Source organism: Rhagoletis pomonella, unplaced genomic scaffold (assembly GCF_013731165.1).
Source record: "Rhagoletis pomonella isolate Grant_MI unplaced genomic scaffold, Rhpom_1.0 Rhpom_scaffold_00005, whole genome shotgun sequence".
Lineage (NCBI taxonomy): Eukaryota > Metazoa > Arthropoda > Insecta > Diptera > Tephritidae > Rhagoletis > Rhagoletis pomonella.
In genome coordinates, this window is record NW_023458559.1 from 48723430 (window position 1) to 48744267 (window position 20838).

The 20838-nt window shown below is 34.9% G+C and overlaps 4 protein-coding genes across 7 annotated transcripts; 2 read left to right on the forward strand and 2 right to left on the reverse strand.

The window, feature by feature from the left end:
- Positions 1 to 6719: 6719 nt before the first annotated feature.
- Positions 6720 to 8082, forward strand: LOC118739093 (protein Gemin2-like). The gene is made up of 3 exons (XM_036470224.1): positions 6720 to 6925; positions 6985 to 7170; positions 7226 to 8082. Exons 1-3 carry the CDS (start codon positions 6788 to 6790, stop codon positions 7847 to 7849), a joined length of 948 nt encoding a protein of 315 aa, XP_036326117.1. The 5' UTR covers positions 6720 to 6787; the 3' UTR covers positions 7850 to 8082.
- LOC118739094 lies at positions 7908 to 18393 on the forward strand. Its single transcript, XM_036470225.1, has 3 exons — positions 7908 to 8044; positions 17883 to 18129; positions 18224 to 18393. The coding sequence occupies exons 1-3, from the start codon at positions 7926 to 7928 to the stop codon at positions 18374 to 18376; spliced, it is 519 nt and encodes a 172-aa protein (XP_036326118.1). The 5' UTR covers positions 7908 to 7925; the 3' UTR covers positions 18377 to 18393.
- On the reverse strand, positions 8118 to 10001 carry LOC118739092. 4 transcript variants are annotated; one of them, XM_036470223.1, is made up of 4 exons: positions 8938 to 10000; positions 8614 to 8870; positions 8425 to 8532; positions 8118 to 8362 (listed from the first exon to the last, which is right to left on the reverse strand). In XM_036470223.1, exons 1-4 carry the CDS (start codon positions 9409 to 9411, stop codon positions 8203 to 8205), a joined length of 999 nt encoding a protein of 332 aa, XP_036326116.1. In that variant the 5' UTR covers positions 9412 to 10000; the 3' UTR covers positions 8118 to 8202. The 4 variants fall into 4 exon arrangements, with proteins under 4 accessions (XP_036326116.1, XP_036326115.1, XP_036326114.1 ...); XM_036470222.1 differs by having other exon boundaries at positions 8118 to 8332; positions 8425 to 8870; positions 8938 to 10001; XM_036470221.1 differs by having other exon boundaries at positions 8118 to 8347; positions 8425 to 8870; positions 8938 to 10001.
- Positions 10627 to 12844, reverse strand: LOC118739089 (UPF0489 protein C5orf22 homolog). Its single transcript, XM_036470216.1, has 2 exons — positions 12063 to 12844; positions 10627 to 12006 (listed from the first exon to the last, which is right to left on the reverse strand). The coding sequence occupies exons 1-2, from the start codon at positions 12715 to 12717 to the stop codon at positions 11120 to 11122; spliced, it is 1542 nt and encodes a 513-aa protein (XP_036326109.1). The 5' UTR covers positions 12718 to 12844; the 3' UTR covers positions 10627 to 11119.
- Positions 18394 to 20838: the final 2445 nt, after the last annotated feature.

Below are 20838 nucleotides of genomic sequence, written 5' to 3' on the forward strand. Positions count from 1 at the left end.
TTTTTTCTGCAATCCGACGTTGGAAGAATATCTGCAATCCTATCAACTTTACGCGGTGTGATGCTCCCAGGGATCTGCAGTGAATTCAGATTGGAAATCAATAATTTTGTATACCCCCTTTGAAAATTTCCAAAAAGTTTTGATGGCGAGTTGCAAAATGGCGTTGCAAGTAATATTTCGTCATTCGTTTAATAATTACAAAGCACAACATACACGCTTTGCATTCAAAATTGCAAAACAGATCTCGCGCTTCCACGCTTTAAAGGACACCATGTGTATTTTTTCAATAAATTTCGTTTTCACCTTCAGTAAATACGAATATTAAATCAATTTATAATATTAATTTTTTTTCAGTGCTGACATATTTTTTATTATTTTTTCATTCTATAATTGTTTGTGTAAATTTGTATATTTTACTGGAGTGCCTTAGCTTCATATGCGAGGGCGTTTGCTTTGCCCTTCCATATAAAACTCAGGCACTTTCATATGAATTGTCAAGGCACATAAATACAGGTAGAAGCCAAAATGACGTTGCTCTCATGAGAACCAAACCTTTAAACTTCAGCTTGATTTTATTTTATTTCCTATATTTCGTTACGCTTAAAATGTCATGTCGTTTGTTTTTTTTTAATGTTCGTTAAAAACAAATTTTAATTAAATTTGCATTTTTGTAGTGTTGTGCGGTTTATACTTAGTGTATGTGTTAAAAATGCAGCACCTGAAGCGTTGTTTTTTATGTGGTGTTAAATATAATGCAGACATCACTAATTTTTTTTTAACGTGCCTCAATGCCCTCGGCGTAAGGAGCGTTGGGAAAGCAGCTGTGGGGTAGAGCTGCAGCGAAATGCCTTGCTGTGCGTTAAGCATTTTAAAGCAGCAGATTTCATAAATGCACCAGGAGGTACAGGAAAGGCACGTTTGATGCCAAGTGCTCTTCCTATGACCCTTATGCCGGAAAGTCCTTCCAACAACACTGCAACTCATAAATCAAGTTGTGAAAGCTTAATAAATGATCGCGCTTCACAAACTGAGTAAGCATTGTTAAAACGCGAATATTTATAGAAATATTTTTAATTTAAGGCGTTTAGTGGAGACTTAGAACAATCCAGCTACAAACTCGAAATTCTGTTGCTGAAGTCAAGAATTGAAAATCTGGAGGGTGAAAACTCATCACTCAAGACAGAGTTGGAGAAAGCCAAACTTATTGAAAATGCATTACAGGGAATGTCGCAATCATTATCATATATCGCTTTATACATACATTTGTATATTATACAAAATTAAAACAGGTACTATAAATATAAACTTTCAATGTATAAAAAAATAGAAAAGAACATATAAATTAACAAATTTTAACTAAAGAAAATAAATAAATAAATACAAAACTTCAAATTTACTTAAAAACGTCAACCAGCGAAATGTAATTTTTTTATTATTCCTTACTCACGCTCATTTTTATTTTTACTCTCCCGAAAACTTTGACTTTTGTAGGTTTGATGTCAATTTGGCTTCTACCTGTTTTTATTGTACCATGTGTGAAAGCAAAGAAACACAAACATAATCAAACGTATCTGCCCGAAATCGGAGAGAATTCGATTAGACATTTCGCGTAAGGAAATAAATAAAATCCCCAAACACTTCCAGCAGAAATCTGTACGAAATCTGTGAGACTTGTCTAAATAGTCAAGTTTTCAGTCAGACATTTGTCCGACTGGCAATTTTCCCAGCTTATAACTGGCTTTGCACAAAACTTTCTAGTTTTTAGCATTTTTAATTTTTTTTTTTTGTTAAAATGCAATCCTTTTCCCCGAGTTCATTCTTTTAAATTTATTTGCAAGTGTCGAACCTTCGGCCAACAAACAAATCCAGCAGGAAATTGATTGCAAACGACCCTGAAAAGTAAACAAACAAATAACTATTCCCTGAAAAACAAACAAAAGCAAAACATTTCAATGTGTGTGTGTGTACGAAATGAGTGCGTGTTGCTTTAGCACATTATTACGTATACGCCACGGCAGTTCAGACAAAAGAGAGAGCCGCGCTGTCATGGCAGCTTATTTAATTGCTTGTTAACGAAAAAAATTGCTTATGATGACTCTGCCTTTTTTGCAGAAAGGCCTATTTGGTATTTTTTTATGAAAATATACATATGTAATTTCTTCGTGAACAAAGTTGCAGATGGGTCATTCCATGTAAAGGAGGAAAACACAAGAAAATCCCTCGTGAAAGTTAAGTGTTTTGGCTAGAATTCTTCTTTGAGTACACAAAGGTAAAATAGAGTTATTTTCAGTGTCCCACCAGTCACATTCATTCAAATGATAATTACTGACAACTAAGAAATCGCTTGGTATTTTTGTTAAAGCAGTTTTATACATTAGTTATCGTTCTATGTAAAAAAAAAAATCTGTTGACATAGAAATAATCCACAATTGATCACTTTCTCGAGTAAAATTTCCCACCAGTCACAATGGAATAGCCCAGAAGGTATACATACTTGCTGACTGAAGAGAGGCAGTTTATTATGTTTGCTTTTTGTGTTGTATACAATACATACTTACATACATATGAATATGCATTTATGCTTGTATACTTGTGTACATATCTGGAGACTTAAACAAAATCTGTGCTTCCTTTAGGTTAGAATTTAGTGTCACCTTTGCACGGGTCGATTTATGTCGACTGGAAAATCGGCCAGCCAAAGCACCTACAGTTGAGGGTTGAATTGCCATTTACACTGGTCGATTTTGTTTGATCGAAAAAAATCGAATAGAAAATCGACCCATGTAAAGGCAGCTTAAGGGACATCTATTTCATTTGTATTTAACTTTCATTACGATAGCATCTTGAACTACTCATATTAATAATATTAAGGGGGGTTACTGTCTGCCCTCTTGTGTACTGTGGTTATAGACGAACTCCTTTTCACACCGAACAGCCAAGGCTTTGAACCGCAAGGTTACGCAGATGATCTTCTGGTAATCTGCATAATAGGCCTACATAAGGAAACTATCAGCAACCGCATGAAACAAGTCACACGTATCACACAAAAATGGTGTGAAGATAAAGGACCAACTATTAATCCTATAAAGACTGTTAAATGTTCCATTCACGCGAAGGACGAAATTATTTCAAAGAAACTAGTCAATTTAGGTAGAGAGTACCTCAAAACTCTCACTGGGTACTACACGGGGAATAGCTATCACCTCAGTAAAATTACTATCCCAGAAACAGATGTCTGTCGTAAGGAGCGGTTAAAAAAACTCGGAAAAAGATGAGGAAGTGGTAAGAAATGCAATATGAAATTATTTTTCCTTGGCGGAGCTACTCCTCCAATTTTTGTTTGAGCACCTTTCGCAAATAGAGTGACCTATAGTTCTACGATACCTCCGAATTTCTAGTGGTTTTTAAGGGAAGCTTTATAATGATAGAAATATTTATACACGGAGGTTTGCCATTGCCTGCCTTTCTGGGTCTTGTCGGATGGTAGTGCGTGTAGTAATAGTATGTCGAAATTGTTACCTTTAGCGAAATCGTTGTTTAAAATTTTATCGAATTTGGCAGGTATATTGTTTCTGTTATCGTCAATGGTATTGTTGCCGGTACAATTATCCTTATGGATGTCCGCTTATTTTGCAATATTGCCGTAATTATAGTTGCGATCCCGTACGAGTCCGGACTAGCCAGAAATAGTCAGAATTAGTCAGATTTTATTGGAAATCTATCCCGTACTCGGTTCTCTGACCATTGAGAGGACAAAAAAGAAAGTAAATGCGGTTCTAGCTGAAATTAGTCAAGAACGTAAACCCACCGGTACGTAAACCCGAGTCAGCTGACACGATCTGTCTTACCAAAGCGCCATGTAAATGAAAACTCTACACCGCAGAATTTTTCTGTAGTTGTAGCCCGTAGCGCAGAAATCTGCGGAATTTAGATTTTTCCGTGCCAGCTGATTTCTCCTTCTTTAGATGGTTGCCACTTCGTCAGTTTTACAGATGGTAAAAAAGTTATAAGTTCCTATTCAAAATATGTTTAAAATATTTGAAATTTACTATTGAATATGGTTTTTGTTGAAAACTAAGTAGTTTGTATTTAGCTAAAATCTATTATAGCACGAAAAATTGTAGTTGATAGGTTAAGTTTATGAAAAGGCATTGATGAGTGGCAACAGTGTAGTAAGCAATACTGAGGGCTCCAGTAATCGACGAAATTGTGCGTATAAAGACTGCGTTTAAGTATACGTTCTGCGTTCTCGACTAATTTCAGCTTCTCTCTCTGTCAGAAGTTACCAGCTTTAGGGCCGGTTACTCAATGTCTTGTTAACACTAATCTCCGTTTAAACATCATTATCAACGTGTTCGGCTCCATGCATATAAATTCTGGTAAATGTTTTAGGGCCGGTTACTCAATGTCTGGTTAACACTAATCTCCGTTTAAACATCATTATCGACGTGTTCGGCTCCATGCATATAACATGGAGTGGGTAACGTCGACAACGATGTTTTACCGGAGATTAGTGTTAACCAGACATTGAGTAACCGGCCCTTAAACGATTAGCTGTAGTGTGTTTGGCAACCAAATTGTAAACAAAAGAAAAGTGCACTCTGCGTGTTGAAAAGTATTTAATTACTTGTTTAAGTGGATTCTAATGAATTTGAAAGTATTTTTGGTTATTTACATGTGTGAGCTGAGTGTGTTCGATCCCGTACTTTTCAATGTTACTCCCTCGCTCTGAGCGAATTTTTATTTTTTGACAGTTTTACTAGTTTAAGGGCCGGTTGTTTAATGTCTGATTTGCACAAATCAGAGGTAGAAGCTCCGGTTAAATACAACGACTGCTTTATCGATCACATGTTATAAGCATGGTGTCTAAACGTCGATAATGATGTTTAACCGGCAAGTAGTGATAACCAGACATTGAACAACCGGCCCTTAGGGCAGTCGTTGTAACTAACCGGAGCTTTTACCTCCGATTTGTGCTAATCAGACATTGAACAACCGGCCCTTAGTCTTGCTATCTTTACATGGTATAGATATGGCAATTTTTATCAGTTATCGTTATGGTTATTATTTTTTATCAGTATCATCGATACCGATTTGTCAGTTACAGTTATGTTGTTGTTGTTGTTGTAGCGGCTACCACAACCCCGCCCAGGACGGTTGGTATCTCAGTCGTTGTCGTCAAGTTCCACTAACGGCAACCCTAGGAAGCGTGCAGCTTCTGTGGGGTTTGTCCACAGGGACAAGGCCGTTAGGGTTGTCCGGTTTTCCGGGCATGCGAAGAGATGTTTCGAGTCATGTGGGGTCTCTCCGCATGCCGGACACTCATTCGGCACATCCTCATTCAACCTACTCAAGTAGAAATTCAACCTGCAGTTACAATTATCATTTGCAGCGGTTTCGATATCGGTTGTCTGTTAGTTTTCGATATATTTGTCGATTTTTTAACGATGTCGGCATAGAACTTTTATCGATATCGGTGTCGATATTCTGGTTGGTGTCGATATTGATTTGCCTTGGTTGTTCTTTCACTCTGTATTTGTATTCTCATCATTCAAAGTTACAATTCTTTATGTCGCGACTTTATATAGTAAGAGTAATAGTATGTAGAATTTTGTTCTGCCGAAACCCGAAATGCTAATACCTCTGTAAACGAAGAAAAACATTTACACCATTTTCGGTTTGTGCCATGGGCCAGCCGAAAAATGTTTGATCTTCTTTCAGAAAGAAACTCCCTGAAAGTGGTTCTGAGAAGAATCTGTATAAATCCAAGTGATGATAGTGAAAGTACTCTGTTGAGCTATACTCTGATTTCAAGTTCGAACGACGGTCATTACCCCTGGCCATTGAAAAGAAGTAACTTTGGCGAGAAAAGATATTCCGTAATGTTACAAAATTCCCAAATCGTTCCCTAAAAATGTTTCGATAACAGTTAAAGCTACTGCAACAGTAGCAACGACAGTGAGAACTCCACATCGAGTTTTTCAGACGTTATGGCGTTCGGCGTCCAGTTCGACACATAATCCTAAAAGCCTAAAAATCTTATAATTTCCTTGGTAAACAAACCAAGGCGATTTTATTTTGAATCGCCTCAAAACAAACATTTCTTTACACATCTAATTTGGGCTCAAGGCGATTTTATACAAGTTGGTGCAAGGCGAATTTATACATATGAATATGTAATATATTAATAATAATATAATATATGGCTGCGTTTCTTTATACATTCCGGATAATCCCATTTCACAGCCAGAATAAACAGAATGCTTTTGAAATATACGTTAACATATCATCAGGAACGTTCTAAAGAATAAGTAAACAAAAAAGTTTATTCCAAACGTTCAGAATGAATAAAGAAATTCAGCCTATATATAAAAATATACATATATATGTATAAATTCACCTGGAGTTGGTGTTACTAGAATTCGCCGCTGTCCTTCTGAATGTCAAAATGGTGTGTTCGTTGTTTTATCGGACTTCTTGCCGTCATTGTGCGTATAATTTGTTAATGTAATTTGTTTTTGTTTTGTCAACGCTACCTTGTATAAATTCGCCTTATTTGGGAAATTACAAAAATTAAGTTTGTTTCAAACTGATTTTTCGTTTTTACCGTTGAAAACAACCGGTTAACTAGTTTTGGCTGCACTTGCACATAAACGATTTGGCACCACTTGCGTTCATATGCAACCCTGACGTTAATGCTTCAGAATTTTATTTGCCTGATTTTTTTCGGCTTTTGTTTTGACTGCCGATTGCTTTAAAAGTTTGGTTTGGTTTGTTTTTATTAAGAATGGCTGCTAAAAGCGATGTTTTGTATCAAGTAAATTCAAAACCAAAACGCAAATCAAATGCTACACACAAGCCAGCTAAGGAAATGAAGGAGGATAACGGTGCCAGTGGCAATCAAATGGATACTTTTCAACAACAGGTAATCCAACTAAAATACATACACCGCGTCGCAATCTGATTGTCCAGTATTAATTCAAGGCACTAGAGATACGCGAACCAGGACCTGACTTCGATCCGTCAGCACCACCACAAGATGGCGAAGAATATCTCATGCATATGTTGTACGAACGCCGAAAGTGTCCTGCCGTAATTGCAAAGGAGCCGAAGAAGTGTAACATGGATAGAATAGCTGCAGCAATTGAGGAAAATTTCAAGGATGAGGAAGTAAGTAGATGGATGCGCTTAATTTATTCGTTATAATATTAACAAATTACTTTAGGAGCCACTCAAATCTATACAGTGCCAAGTTCGGCTACCTACCAAGGAGTGGAAAGACTTGCAATTGGAGAATTTTGAATCATCACGTGAAAAGATAGTACTTCTACGTTTAGAGCTGCACAGACACAAATATGAGCAATCTTTGGAGCCGCCTTTAATTAGTGATCCACAAGCTTGGCGTCACTTCTGTCACGAAAATCCGCCATTATTAAAAATTATATTGCGTTTCAGTCAACATACATTAGAGCAGCTACTGGAATATATTTGCGATTGGCTGCGTTGCGGAGAAGAAAAAGAAATTCTGCAAAATACATCCACCGAGGAACCAATACCTTCAACATCGAATGCTGCCACCAATGAAAATTCAGATGAAACTGAATTGGATCTTGTTGATACTGATGCATGGATAGGTACTTGGTTATATGCTACATTGGCTTGTCTACATATACCCATTGAACCAGAAGTGCATAGTACTTTACGCGACATAGCACGCGTTTGCATACGACTACGCGGCCGAGTACCAATAACGGCTGCAACTAAGGCGGTGCCTTATAATTTATTTATACATTTGATATCAAAGGCATTTGGGCAGTTGGACTTTGCGGAATTTGTTTGTGAAGCCTAGCTGCAAAAAGCAGTCACTTAATAAGCGAGTACAATAAATAACATATATATCATCGTTTAAACAACAAAACAGCAGAATGACGGACGATAGGCGGCTTTGTATTTTGAACGACGATATGACGAAAGTTCTATACATAGGACTTTTATGCCGGAAGTGCAACGTCAAAAAATTTTATATCCACATTTCACTTTTCATGTAAGCTAAATAAAAATTCCATTTCATAATCTATATGATCATGATTCAATAATTATTATTATTATTATTATTATTGAATCATGCTATACGATCATATTTGTATTTATTATTATCTATTATGAGATACTGTAAACTTGCTGTAAACTGATAAAGTTGAGTTATGAGAAAACTTTCCGATAGCATTGGCAAATGTGACATTCACGCTGATGCTCATCAGCAGCTGTTATAGAAGCAATCGTACAAACAGAGTGACTACGATGACTGGGGCTGCTCATACGCGTCATTTGGCTAAGGTTATAAGAACTATTACTGAAATTACTAGATTCGGAAAATATTTAAATTATATTGCAAAATTTCGTGGAGGTATTTTAATTGTTTACCTTGAATCGGCTGATAGACGACGTGCACCATTTTTAGTTGCAACTGCTTCCATATCGAACGAATTCAAAGCATTTGAGCATGGAACTGCTGAGTTATCTCTCGTAAACCTTAAATTTAAAGACGAAAATTGATGATATAGTACTCGTATTAAAAACCCAAAAATTTTATCGTCTTTGAATAAGACCCACCCGCTACCACAGCTTGTCTTGGTATGACAGACGGGCCTTTGACGCCTTCGCCCCTCCAAGTAACTGAAACAGCTCCCAGCTGGCGAGGTTTGCTGCTGACAATGGCGATTAGGCACTCGTGTAGCTTCAAACTCCAATTCACGTAAACCTGAGTTACCACAAGCTTTTCCTACGCGTTGGCTCAACTCTGCGGAAAGTGATAAACGGTCCTTTACACCTACATGAGCGCTTAGTTCTACTTTTGGTGTAATTATTCCCTACGGTAGAAGGCAATGATTGGTAGTTTGATATACGTAGATTGTATATATCTTTCATTATTTTTACCGGAAATGCAGGTGTCGCCTTCATCAGCAACTGCACATTTATATTATGCTCACAAGTCAGTTTAGGTATATCCGAATGCATTACGTCGGCCAGCTTCCCCGAGAAGTAAGCCATGCGCCGTCCATTTTGCCACAATGTTATCTCTACTTGTTCGGCGGATAGCACGCGTTCTAGGTCGCTTAGTGACCCGACGGACTTAAAGTAGCCTTCCATGCTAAATTTGTCATGGCAAAGTAGGGGAAAACGTGGTTCCATCGCGCCCGTACGGAAGAAGTAGCCCAATGTTTTGATGGTCACTTCTAGATAACCATGCGTACAAAGCCAAACGCCAGGACAAGTCACCTGGGTGAGTAATTTTAAAAATAGATAATAAGCTTTTCCACAAATAATTATAATCGTTATGTTCTTACTAACTATTCCACTTACCGCATGCAATTGAATTTCTATTTTAACAAAAAATCCCTTACGAAACATTTTTTAAAACTCAGTTAAAGATATTAAATAACTGAACTATATTTGTTCTCATTAGTAATCGCAACCTTGTGCTTGAAAAGGCTGGAAAAAATTTTTTCATATGTTTGTGTTGACAACAATGGTTAGTAGAATTTGGGGTCACACTGCTCTGCTCCCCTTTGAACTTCATTAATGTATGTATGTATGTAAATAGGTATAAACATTTGTTTCTTTTTTGTTTTGCCGGTGAATTTGAACATAAACTGTTGTTGGTCGCTAGCTAGCGGTTGCTAACGGTATTTTCTCATAGGTGTAGTCTCAGCTGTTCTGTTTTTATTTAATAAGTGTTTTAAGTCTAGCAGCATGTTTTAGTTTGAGCAGCGAGTGCCTTAGATGTAGCCTTGCGGTAGCGTTCTTCGCTGCATTATTGAAATAGTGAATGTTTTCACAAAAGGTAGATAACAAAAGGGGATCTGCACTGCAACTCAAAGATATATGGTCCGTGCATTTCATAACACTCTTACAGCTCACAAAGTAAATTTACTTGAACCAAATATTTTAAAGATATCGACCGTTAAAAATACTCCAAACCAAATCTTACGAGTCCATTTAAAACTACAGAATCATGTGTTCTGCAAATTTACTTTAAACTTCCTACTTGTAAATTATTTCAAAGATGTATATCTTTTAAAATTTCGTATCACACCTGTTTTAACGAATTTTATTGTATAAAAAATCATAAAGCTTCTTGCACAACACCAAAATTCTTACTTTATCCACCTGTTTGTCCAACTACCGCAAAAAGTGGGTGCGTGTCAGCGGCTACAATGTCCACCAACGACTAACTGCTTTATGTTAAAACTAAATTAACACAAACAACGGCATGCTTATTTGGCTAAGGGCCGTTTTACGACCCTAAGAAATTCAAAAGTATATTCACACAGTAGGTAAGAGAAATGCAACGTCGCTGGTGCCAGCCAAATTCTGGGTACAAGAAACTTTAGCACATGTTAACGCTTTTAAAATCGATGCAGTGGGTCTGTAACAAACCAACTTCACTACAAATGGTCAGCTATTTAAGGGTGGACAAGGCATGGGGCATGCGGTATGTGTGTATGTATAAAGTCGAATAGAGGAGCATAATAAAGTTTGAGCAGTTATGCCAACGATTGGGGTAGGGAATGTATGTGTGTGTGCTTTGTGATGGCGAATAGGCCAAGATAATAAGCATAGGGAAAAGTTTTGCCTTTTTATTAACTAATGACCGTTTTATTGTAAATATTAGTTTCATTTCCTTGTAATTTTTTCCATAACGGCGGAAACCAAACATTACTGCTTCAACGAGCTCTTTATCGGGTTTTGATATTATTTTCATACTTATTTCGCTAATTCGAGTTTTATAAATGTTTATGTATAAGTAGTCAAGAGTGTTTCCAAATACTCATTAATATTAGTGGTATAATTGTTACATTTCTTCACTTTCAGTAAAAAAATAGGAAATAATCTAAATAATTAATACGCAGTTTCTTAAATATATAACTTTTTCATCGTCAAATGTTTAAATGGTTTACACAAATACCGTATTTTTAACATAAATATAATTCAAAACTGAACGAAAAGTATCTACTGAAGTAAGCCAAATAAACATTTTAACTAAAATACGAGTAGCCTTAAACATAGCCAATGTTGTTGTTGCTATTGTTGCGGCAACGTTGTCTAAGTTTTCGCATTATAGATGCATTACATCCCATTCCTCGTCCAAATAATGTAGTATAGGCTTATCATGCAACCGTTCGCCAAATACTTCGCGCAATACTTGCAACACCTGTTCTTGAATGAAGCTCACTTGATGCTTGGGGCAGTAATCGTCCTCAGCCGAGCAAGCCATTGTAATTAGCACCGGCGGTGCCGGTAAATTTTGTAGCAATTTTTTAAATTGTGCGAAATATTGTTCCAACTCCTTAGAAGTACTGATATGATGCGGCAGACCATTCGTATCTGTAGTACTACCCGAATCATAGATGAGCAACCAGTCTATCTCATCGTCAGCATAATGCTTCTGTAGTAATTTTGTGAGATTTTCAATGCGTGCATAAGTCTCTGGCGCAATTATAGACGGATCGGGCGCTGGAGCGAGCCCTTCTAATGTTCTTGCCTCTTCCAAGTGCTCAAATATCTTTTTAAGCGCTTCCAATTGCAGTTTTCTACGTTCCGTAGTGCCACCACAATCCTTAACCTCTGGTTCAAAGTGGAATATGTCGGTGAGTTGTTCGTAGCAGTTAGCATCTTTATAAATTTCCAAAAACGGATTAGAGGTGCTGAAAAAATCTAAATCAATGTCTAGTACAAAATTTGGTGCATCCGTAGCTTTTATAAACTGTTCGGTATCTATTGGCGAACTCTCGGTGGAAGTGTCTACGTTGATCACTTGTAGTTCCATGTTGCGCGTTTCATGCAATTCCTTGGTATCACAATAGTTACCCTCGGATATGAAGTAGTCAAGTGGACAATCGACGCTTATCTTATCATTTTTGTGTCCAATTTTAAAGTTATATTTGCCCAGAGGAATTTGTTGGCACCAAGAGTTCTTCAGCCAAACAACTCGATTAAAATGGCCTGCAAAAATTTCGGTTTATTTCATAATTTACATAGCGATTTAAATTTTTGCTTACCTGCATAGCAAGCTGGCATTATCCAGTTTTCAATACTAAGTTCAGCTAACATAGTTTCTTTATCAAAGGAAGCACTGGCCGGAATCTCACGAGATATAACCATGTCTGGATGCGAATCAAAATGCACTAGTATATTATTTTGAAGTGGCAAATGGCGCGTAGCCAAGCAGCGGTATATAAATTCCAATACATCATTGTGATAATCGGCTATGAATATGGGAATGCGTTGGAATTTTCGCGACGTAGCGTTCGAAGCAACTACCCCATCTAAACTAAGATCTTTTGCTTGCAAGTTGTATAGACTACCTTCTGATATGGAACCGGCGACCGAGGTCGTAGACATATTTCCAAAGAGGCTTTCATTCTCCTCAGCATCCTTTGATTTTTCAGCTTCTAATTCCGCCTTAAGTCGCTTTGTTGGCGGTGCTTCCTCTATTTCTGCATTCTCTCCACTTGATATCTGCAGGGCAGTCTCGTTAACCACTGCGTTTGTTGCCGCCTTATTAGTGGCCACCTTTTCCGTTGACACGCTTTCACTTACCGCCGCCACCGCTGCAGACGATGTTTCCGCAGGTCCATCACTGGCGGCTGCTTCTACTGCTGCTTTTTGCTCTAATGTGGAGGAGGCACATTGTTGAACTGCATTTGCATCCATTGCTATGACCAATTTTCAATTTAATTACTTTCTAATAACTTAATATAAGACCTTTTTTTGTTTTCTTTTAATTATATACGACTGGCCTTGTCCGAAGAGTGCTTTGAACTTTTCTTTCTCTGCTTCTTTCTTCTTAAAAACGAAAATGTCAAAGTTATTTCAGCTTCTTCTTCCTTGCTGTCGTTCACAATTGGGAGTGTTTTTGCACTTTTTAAAGCATAAAATAGGGACAAAAAAAAATTATTAGATTAAAGAGTGTTGAAAACTAGTTGCCACAATTCTAAAGCACTAGTTTTTAAATAAAAATGTAAGGCCTGAGATAAAATTGGTGTTTCCTTTTTCATTCATGCGTTCCTCTATTGTAAACTTCACCGCTAGGTGCCGCGACAAAAAGGAAGTTGTTATTAGTAATTTGGCCGCATTTGGTTAACTATCAAAATTTAGCATCCGACAGCTATTGACTAGTTTTTAAGGGGTGGGCAGCGTTGCCAGCAGACCTGTTAACTTTGGATTACGATTGCTAATCAAAACGATTACATAGGTTCGGTAATCGTAATGATTAATACAATTAGTGTTTTTAACCGAGGAATTAGTAATCAATTATAATTAGAATTAACCAAAAAACAATCATGATTATTTGTCATTAAAAAAATAATCAATAATAATCAAAAAAAGTAGTTGATTAAATTTGGTGATTACTTTTGATTATTTTTGATTTTTTGAATCATATCACTATGCGACAGTCAAAATCGGGATGGGATGAAACCAACGGGAAATGTTATATCGGTCAAAAACAAGTTATACGTGTCCCGGCGTTTCGCTGGGTCACGTCTAGGAATCGAGATATATATATATATCTATCATATAGGGGAAATTGTTACCTTTGGTGGTCTTTTTTTGACATAACTCGAGAACCACTAGTCCGATTTTGCTCAAAAAAATTTAAAAAATTTAAAAATTACAATTCCTTTAATCTGCTCATATAACGTTTTTCTATATAATTAACAGTTTTGCCGGTAAAAATAAATGTATGAAGAAAAAAAATATTTTTTGCCTACAATACTAAATTTTTTAAAACTGTTGATTATATAGAAAAACGTTATATGAACAGATTAAAGGAAACGCCGGGACACGTATAACTTCTTTTTTACCGATATAACTTTCCCCGGTAGTTTGAACCCTTCCCGATCACTGACCCCTACCATTTGTCTCACAGTGTTGTGATTAAAAAGTTTGATATTTTTATGATAATTTGGTGAACTTAAACCAACTTTCTCTAAAGTGTGAAATTTTGATTTACATGATTTTTTTTGTAAAATGAGCTATATATTTTTTTGAATTAACAAAATAATACCATGAAAAATATTTTGAATATTGCAAAAAAAATTTATGGAAAATATTTTTGTAAGTGGTTGTATTTGGTACAGCAGTAACTGCCCATGTAACTATATAAAATTTTTTGAATCACTGTTTGAGATCAATTTAAGATATTATCAGTATATTTAAGTAATAATAAAAAAGTTAACACATTTAAGTAAACAATAAAAATATAAGTGCATCACCTATTCCATTACGAGCGAATCAAAATTATTCCTTCTTTTGATGGTAATGCGATCTTAAAGAAATTATAGCATTAAGGGTTGCAAAAAATTCTTAATTTGCCCGTGAGAGGGGATATTTGTGATAAAAATTTAATTAGCTAACAAGAAAATTGTTTCCAGCAATCCCGGGATTTAAATCGACTAATCCCGGGATTGACATCCCTACTTTGTATACAATAAAAGTTTAATAAGAACAATTCTGTGTGCATACATGGAAAAGACGTTTTTGGGTAGGAAATGACGTTTTTTCAGACCAAGAGGGACGTTTTCTCATGCCGAAAACCTGGCAACACTGGGGGTGGGAGAGGGTGGCGGCGGACTCAGCAAACGATCTGTCTCATGGTAATGTACGAGTATGACTAGAAGTGGAGTCTGGTCGTGGTTATAATATATATATGTATATAATATGATCAATTTTTATTACCAGTCGTCCAAATACCACAGAAAAACCGAAATTTTTATGTATTAAAATACTCGCATATAGAAGTATCCTCAATTTCACTTCAGCTATCGCAGCCAGGGTTGGGTGAACGGCCCGTATCGCTATCCATCCCGGTTCCCTCTGGAGAGTGCAAACAATGCTCTTCTGAGCACAGTAGTCTTTCTGTTTAACGCAAACTCGGCTGTTACTCCTCTAGAACGGTCTCCCAAAAAAATAAGCTAATTGTAGGCTAATAAGCAGCTTAATTAGATTGTTTATAAACTATCTATTCTGCATAAAATGAAACTTAATTTTACATGAACAGTTAACGATTTTTTAATTTTGCTTTATGGTTCAGTAGGCAGGTTAATATTTCGAGAAAGCACAAGCGTATCAGTAAAGAGGTGCGGGAAGCTTATTTTTATACTTTGTGGTGCTGCCATTTTCAGAGAAAATGGTAGTATAGATTTACTAAATCAAGAGACTTTGTGGATGCATGTTAAAACTATCGAAAGCGTAAAAAGCCTCGTTCGGAGAAAATGCTTTGGTCGTGATGGCTAGGAAAAGATTTTGCGATGACTTCTCGGACTAATTTAATATATCTGGCAAGTAGATAAATGCATAATCGCAATTGCGTGTTAGTAAAATATTCACTCATTCCAGTTCCATAGGTAGTTTGTTTTCTATAAAATATACCAGTAGCCGTCTATCGCCCCCTTTAATGTTCCAAAGTACATACTATGTAGGTCTCTAGAAGCAAGATAGAACCCCCATTTCACACGTTTCTAGATCCCCATGGTATTTATGCCAATGTAGTGTTAAATACATTTACTCTTCAACTAATACGAGGGTTGATTAAAAATTTTGCGTTTCACAATGAAAAACTAATATTTTTTATTTATAAATGAAGACTGCTTAAAAAATTTTCAAAGCATTTTTTGCACTCCGACAGAGATGACTCCAAAACATAAATTTTGAACGATTCAACGGCTTCTACAGAAAAAAAGTCATAGGCCACCAACGGCGGACGAACAAATATTTACACGTCAGTTAATTACATTTGTATAGCCTTATAAAAGCCTCACAGCGGATTCTGGTTTCGTTTCTGTCCCATAATCATATGCATGTATGTAGATCCAAAAATGTAACGCGATCTTATTTTCTCAAACCATTTTTACACCACTTAAACGACTGGCAAATTGAGCTAATTGCTGCACTATTTCCGAGCTAGTCCACACTTATAGGGCAAAGGAGGAGGTTATCAGTTCGTCGGAATATTTTTTTTTATGTATGTTAGCGCATAACTTTGGACCACGTCACCTGATTTCGATTCTTCTTCTTTTTGCATCGGAAAGGTAGTGTCTCAGAGGTGGTCCCGTTCTAATCTGGTTTAGATCCGATCATTGGATCATGAAATATATATGTTTATATTTTTTTAATTCGCTTTTTTTTGCTAAAAACTTCTTGTATTTTTAACCGACTTCCAAAAAAGGAGGAGGTTATCAGTTCGTAGGAATATTTTTATTTTTTTTTTATGTATGTTACCGCGTAACTTTGCACCACGTCAACCGATTTCAATAATTCTTTTTGCAACGGAAAGGTAGTGTCTCAGACGTACTAATTTGGTTTAGATCCGATCATTCGATCATGAAATATATAGATATATATATATTTTTTTTAAGTCGGTTTTTTTTGACTAAAAATTACTTGTTTATTTTTCTTTTAGTTTGTAGTTATTATTTTTAAAAATAAATATATATATTTTCTTTGAATTTAATTTTAATTTTCTTAATTATATTTTTTTTAAATTTAATCCTCTTTAAATTTTTAGTTTAATTTATTTTTTTATGATTTTAACATGTAATTCTTTTTGTTTAATTTAGATTTAAGGATCAGATTTGTTCCTTTTTAATAGAACTTTAATTTTTTAATTCAATTTTCTTAAAATTTTTTGATTTTATTGTTTTAAAGCGAAAAATATATTTTAAATTTATTTAATTTAAAAAAATAAAATATAAGTTCTCACACTCATTTAATTTTTAGCAACTTATTTTTTATTTATTTTTTATTTTTTTTTTATAAAGTTTTAATTTAATTTTCTTTTCATTTTTAGATTTTATTGTTTTAAAACGCGACATATTTTTTAGATCTACTTAATTTTAAGAAACTCATTGAATTTATGTTAAAATTTTTTAATTTAAAATTCCTTAAATCCTTAGATTTTATTGTTTTAAAAAGAAAAGTATTTTTTTCACTTCATTAAATTTTTAGAAACTGTTTTAAATCTTCCTGTGGTTGTATTTATTTTTTTTTTGTTTTAATTCAATTTGTTTTAATGTTTTTTATTTTATTGTTTTAAAGAGCGAAATACTTTTTAATTCTTTTTTTTATTGTTATAAACTTTTTTTATTTTTTTTAATACATTTTTTTGTAATTTAATTTTTTTACTATTAGATTTTGTTGTTTAAAAACGAAACAAATATTTTAGATTTCTATGATTTTTAGATTAAATTTATTTACTTTTAATTTAATTTAACTTTTAAAAACTTATTTTATTTATTTTTTCTTTTTTTAATATAGTTTTCTTTTAATTTTTAGATTTTATTGTTTTAAAAAGAAAAACATATAGTTTTTATTTAATTTAACATTTAGACAACTTATTGCTAAAACACACACGGAATAACGTTAAGGCTTCCTCATGAACAGATTTTCAATTAGTCTTTCGAAAGACAGGAAAATAATTTCAAGCTAGTTGCCAGAAGACTTTTGTCTTTCGACAGACAGTCGTGAGTTGAAAGACAGATAATTGCCACAATTGCCCTGTTCGTGTTGCTTAGGCGCAGAATATCTGGAGTAGTCCTCGTATTGTCAAGCAGACATTAATGGTGCCAAACATAATTATGTTTGTCTACAATCTTACACCAGATACGTTTAGTTTTATTAACTATCGTTAGATTTTATATTCCATATCGTCAGTGGCTCACCTGCCTTGCGGTCAAAATGAAATTACTGAACACAATTAAATTTGTAGCAGCATTTTACTGTGCCTTTATTAATTTTTCAACGATAATTGCCTATATAAAATTTACAAATTTTAAGTGTATTAGTCTTGATAAATCCTTCGTTGATTTTCGCCAATGCAGATTGAAAGCTTTATCCCGCAATCAAGTCGCCCTCTCGTTGTCCGCAAAACTATATCAAGTACCAGTGACCAATGTCGGTGTAAACGCGGATGTGTATAAAAAAGCAAATGGCTATCGTCCCTTCATGTTTAACATTACTACGGATTTTTGTCGATTTATTAAGTATAGAAAGCAAACACCTTTTGGCAAAATGATATTGGATGCGGTAGAAAAGTATTCAAATATAAACCACACATGTCCGTACGATGTAAGTAGCTCGGTAGTGAAGTAATAATACAATATTCAAGTAAAATTCCCAAGTACTTTTTATAGTAATTTTAAATATTCCAATTCATTTCCAGCATGACATTATAATCAAAGATCTTGTGCTTGAAAGTAAACATCTGCAATCACTGCCGTGGCCAATGGGTGACTACCTTTTGAAAATAAGCTTTGCGGTAAACAACGATTGGAAAGTTACAGTTAAATCATATATACAAGTCACTGAGGAGTAAAATATTATTTCTATCTAATGTTCAAAACTTCAATAAATATATGATGCAAACTTTTTGATTAAAATGTAGTCCTGATCTTCTTACGGCCGCTAAGAACTTTTCGAATGTGTAAAGTACTTTCATAATGGGATAGATACTTGTGAGCGAGAAAAAAATCCAAAATAGAGTTTTAAAAATGGCAACCATGATCAGTGATGTTCAGAGAGGAAATTTACTTTGTGCGCGTCCATATAGAGAACCCTTCTGTCGGTCGTTTGGTATGTACTAAAAGGGTTAGAGAGAGAACAAGAATACATATTTGTATGCTTTCTTTGCAAAATTTTTGATTTCTAAGCCGTCGAGCCGTATGATTGAGGCGTTTCGCAGCAGCAGGGTCATAAATTGTGTATGCCTAGCCAATCTTACATGTCTGGGCGCTACGAGGTGTCGTATTCTTTGAGAGGTGACCCCGCTTTTGCCAAATTCTATTAATTCAGCCGTGGAGTGTATCGTATTACCCGCCTCCACTAATTCGGAATTTAATGCGTTTCCTTGCCTAATGAATGGTTTTAAATCGATGGCTTTCTGACGGATACTGTGTCCCCCCCTATGGCACGATGCTCCACCGTTGTGTACTGTTTCTTTCCCTCTACCTTTTATCTGTTTTTGGGTATCGGATGGTCTTGTCTCAACAGGTGGCTAACGTACTGGATAAAAATAAAAACAACAAGAGTAACCGTTATGATCTTCATAATAAAAATCATAATTTAAACGTTTTATTATTTTTTTATTTTTATTTTTTCGATCATAAAAGTTTTAAATTGGTTATAAAAACACAGTCTCAATCATAATGGTTGAAAATGACCGAAAAAAGTTAAAATCCAAAATAGCAATTATTTTTGATCGAAAAATAACAAAAATCACAAAATAACAATTAAACTTTTCCCAAACAAGTAAAGGTGAATTCATATAAGGTGATATCAATTCAAAAATACAAAATTTACTAGAATTTGGTTTTTACGTTTAGGCTACAGAAAATACAAACACTCTCCCGTTTTCACTCACTAACGAAATACAAAATTTTGATAATCACACGCTATTCACAGCTGATGAAACAACACCATCTTACATGAATTTTCTTTGCGGACAAATAAAAATGGAATTATTCTTGATTGAAAAAAATAAAAATCTAAAGATAACGATTTTAAAATATTTGGGCCATTCACACCTGACCTCTTCTCAGGTTAAGTAAATCTATGGTTTTATGGTTATATTTTTAACTCACTTTACAAAAACAAAATACACTAGAGAATAATAACTTTTAACCTGATAATCAGGCAGGTGTGAATACCTCCAATTATAAAAATCATGTTTAACGATTATTTTCGGTCCCTACTCAGAATGACACTGGACATGTCGAGAAATAGTTCATGCCCGATGCGATACAAGAACATTATCGATGACTCCATGGCGACTAGTAAGACCGAACACAATATATCGGTCATTCATTCAGGCTGGAGGTAAGAGTAAACTACTACCAGTAAAATCGAATTTGGGGGAAATTATTATCTGGGGAACCTGACAAGAGTTAAACACCGACTGTAACTCTCTTCTAGTAAATATGTTATGGACGGCACACCTCCCAAGGATGGTAGCCGATTTGAAGCCATTCAGCCGCTCGCTCATTAGGGTTGGGTAGTGGGGAGTTGAAATTCGATTTTTTTCGAGTTTAGAACATTGCTTATCCATTCGATTATTCGATACGACATTGGTGGTGCAAGTTCGATTTAATTCCAATTTTTTCGAATTTTCAACATTTTTTTACTGAAAATTTAAATGTTTGTTGGTAATGGGTCATTCCATTGAAAAGGGTAAAGCAACTTAAATGTAAATATGCCCTAATTATCTCTATTTCAGTAGTAACATCTTTTTAATTGACTACATTTCATTAACCAGTGGGAAAATATTAAAAAAAAATCAAAAGAAGTTGCATTTTTAGTCTATTTAAACTTTTATTGCATGCATAATTACTTTACACCGGTCACAAGGAGATGTCCCACGATCCATAACTTTAAATATTTTTTAATATTTCTATGAAGATTATATAAGCCTAATTTCTATTGAAAACGAAAGCGTATAATTCATTTTTCACAACACAAATACATCGTTCGTGAAAATTAAGTGTTTTGGCTAAAATTCATCTTTGAGTGCACAGGGGTAAAATAGAGTTCTTTTCAGTGTCCCACTAGTCACATTCATTCTAATGATAGTTAATAAAACTAAAAAATCGTTTGGAATTTTCGTTAAAGCAATTTTATACATTAATTATCGTTATATGTTAAAAAATATCTTTCCCTTTCGTATAAGTTCCGACGACACAGTCAAAATTCACAATTGATCACATTCTGGAGTAAAATGTCCCACTAGTCATAATGGAATGGCCCTAATAATAATAACTCAAATCGAAAAAGAGATTCGATTGA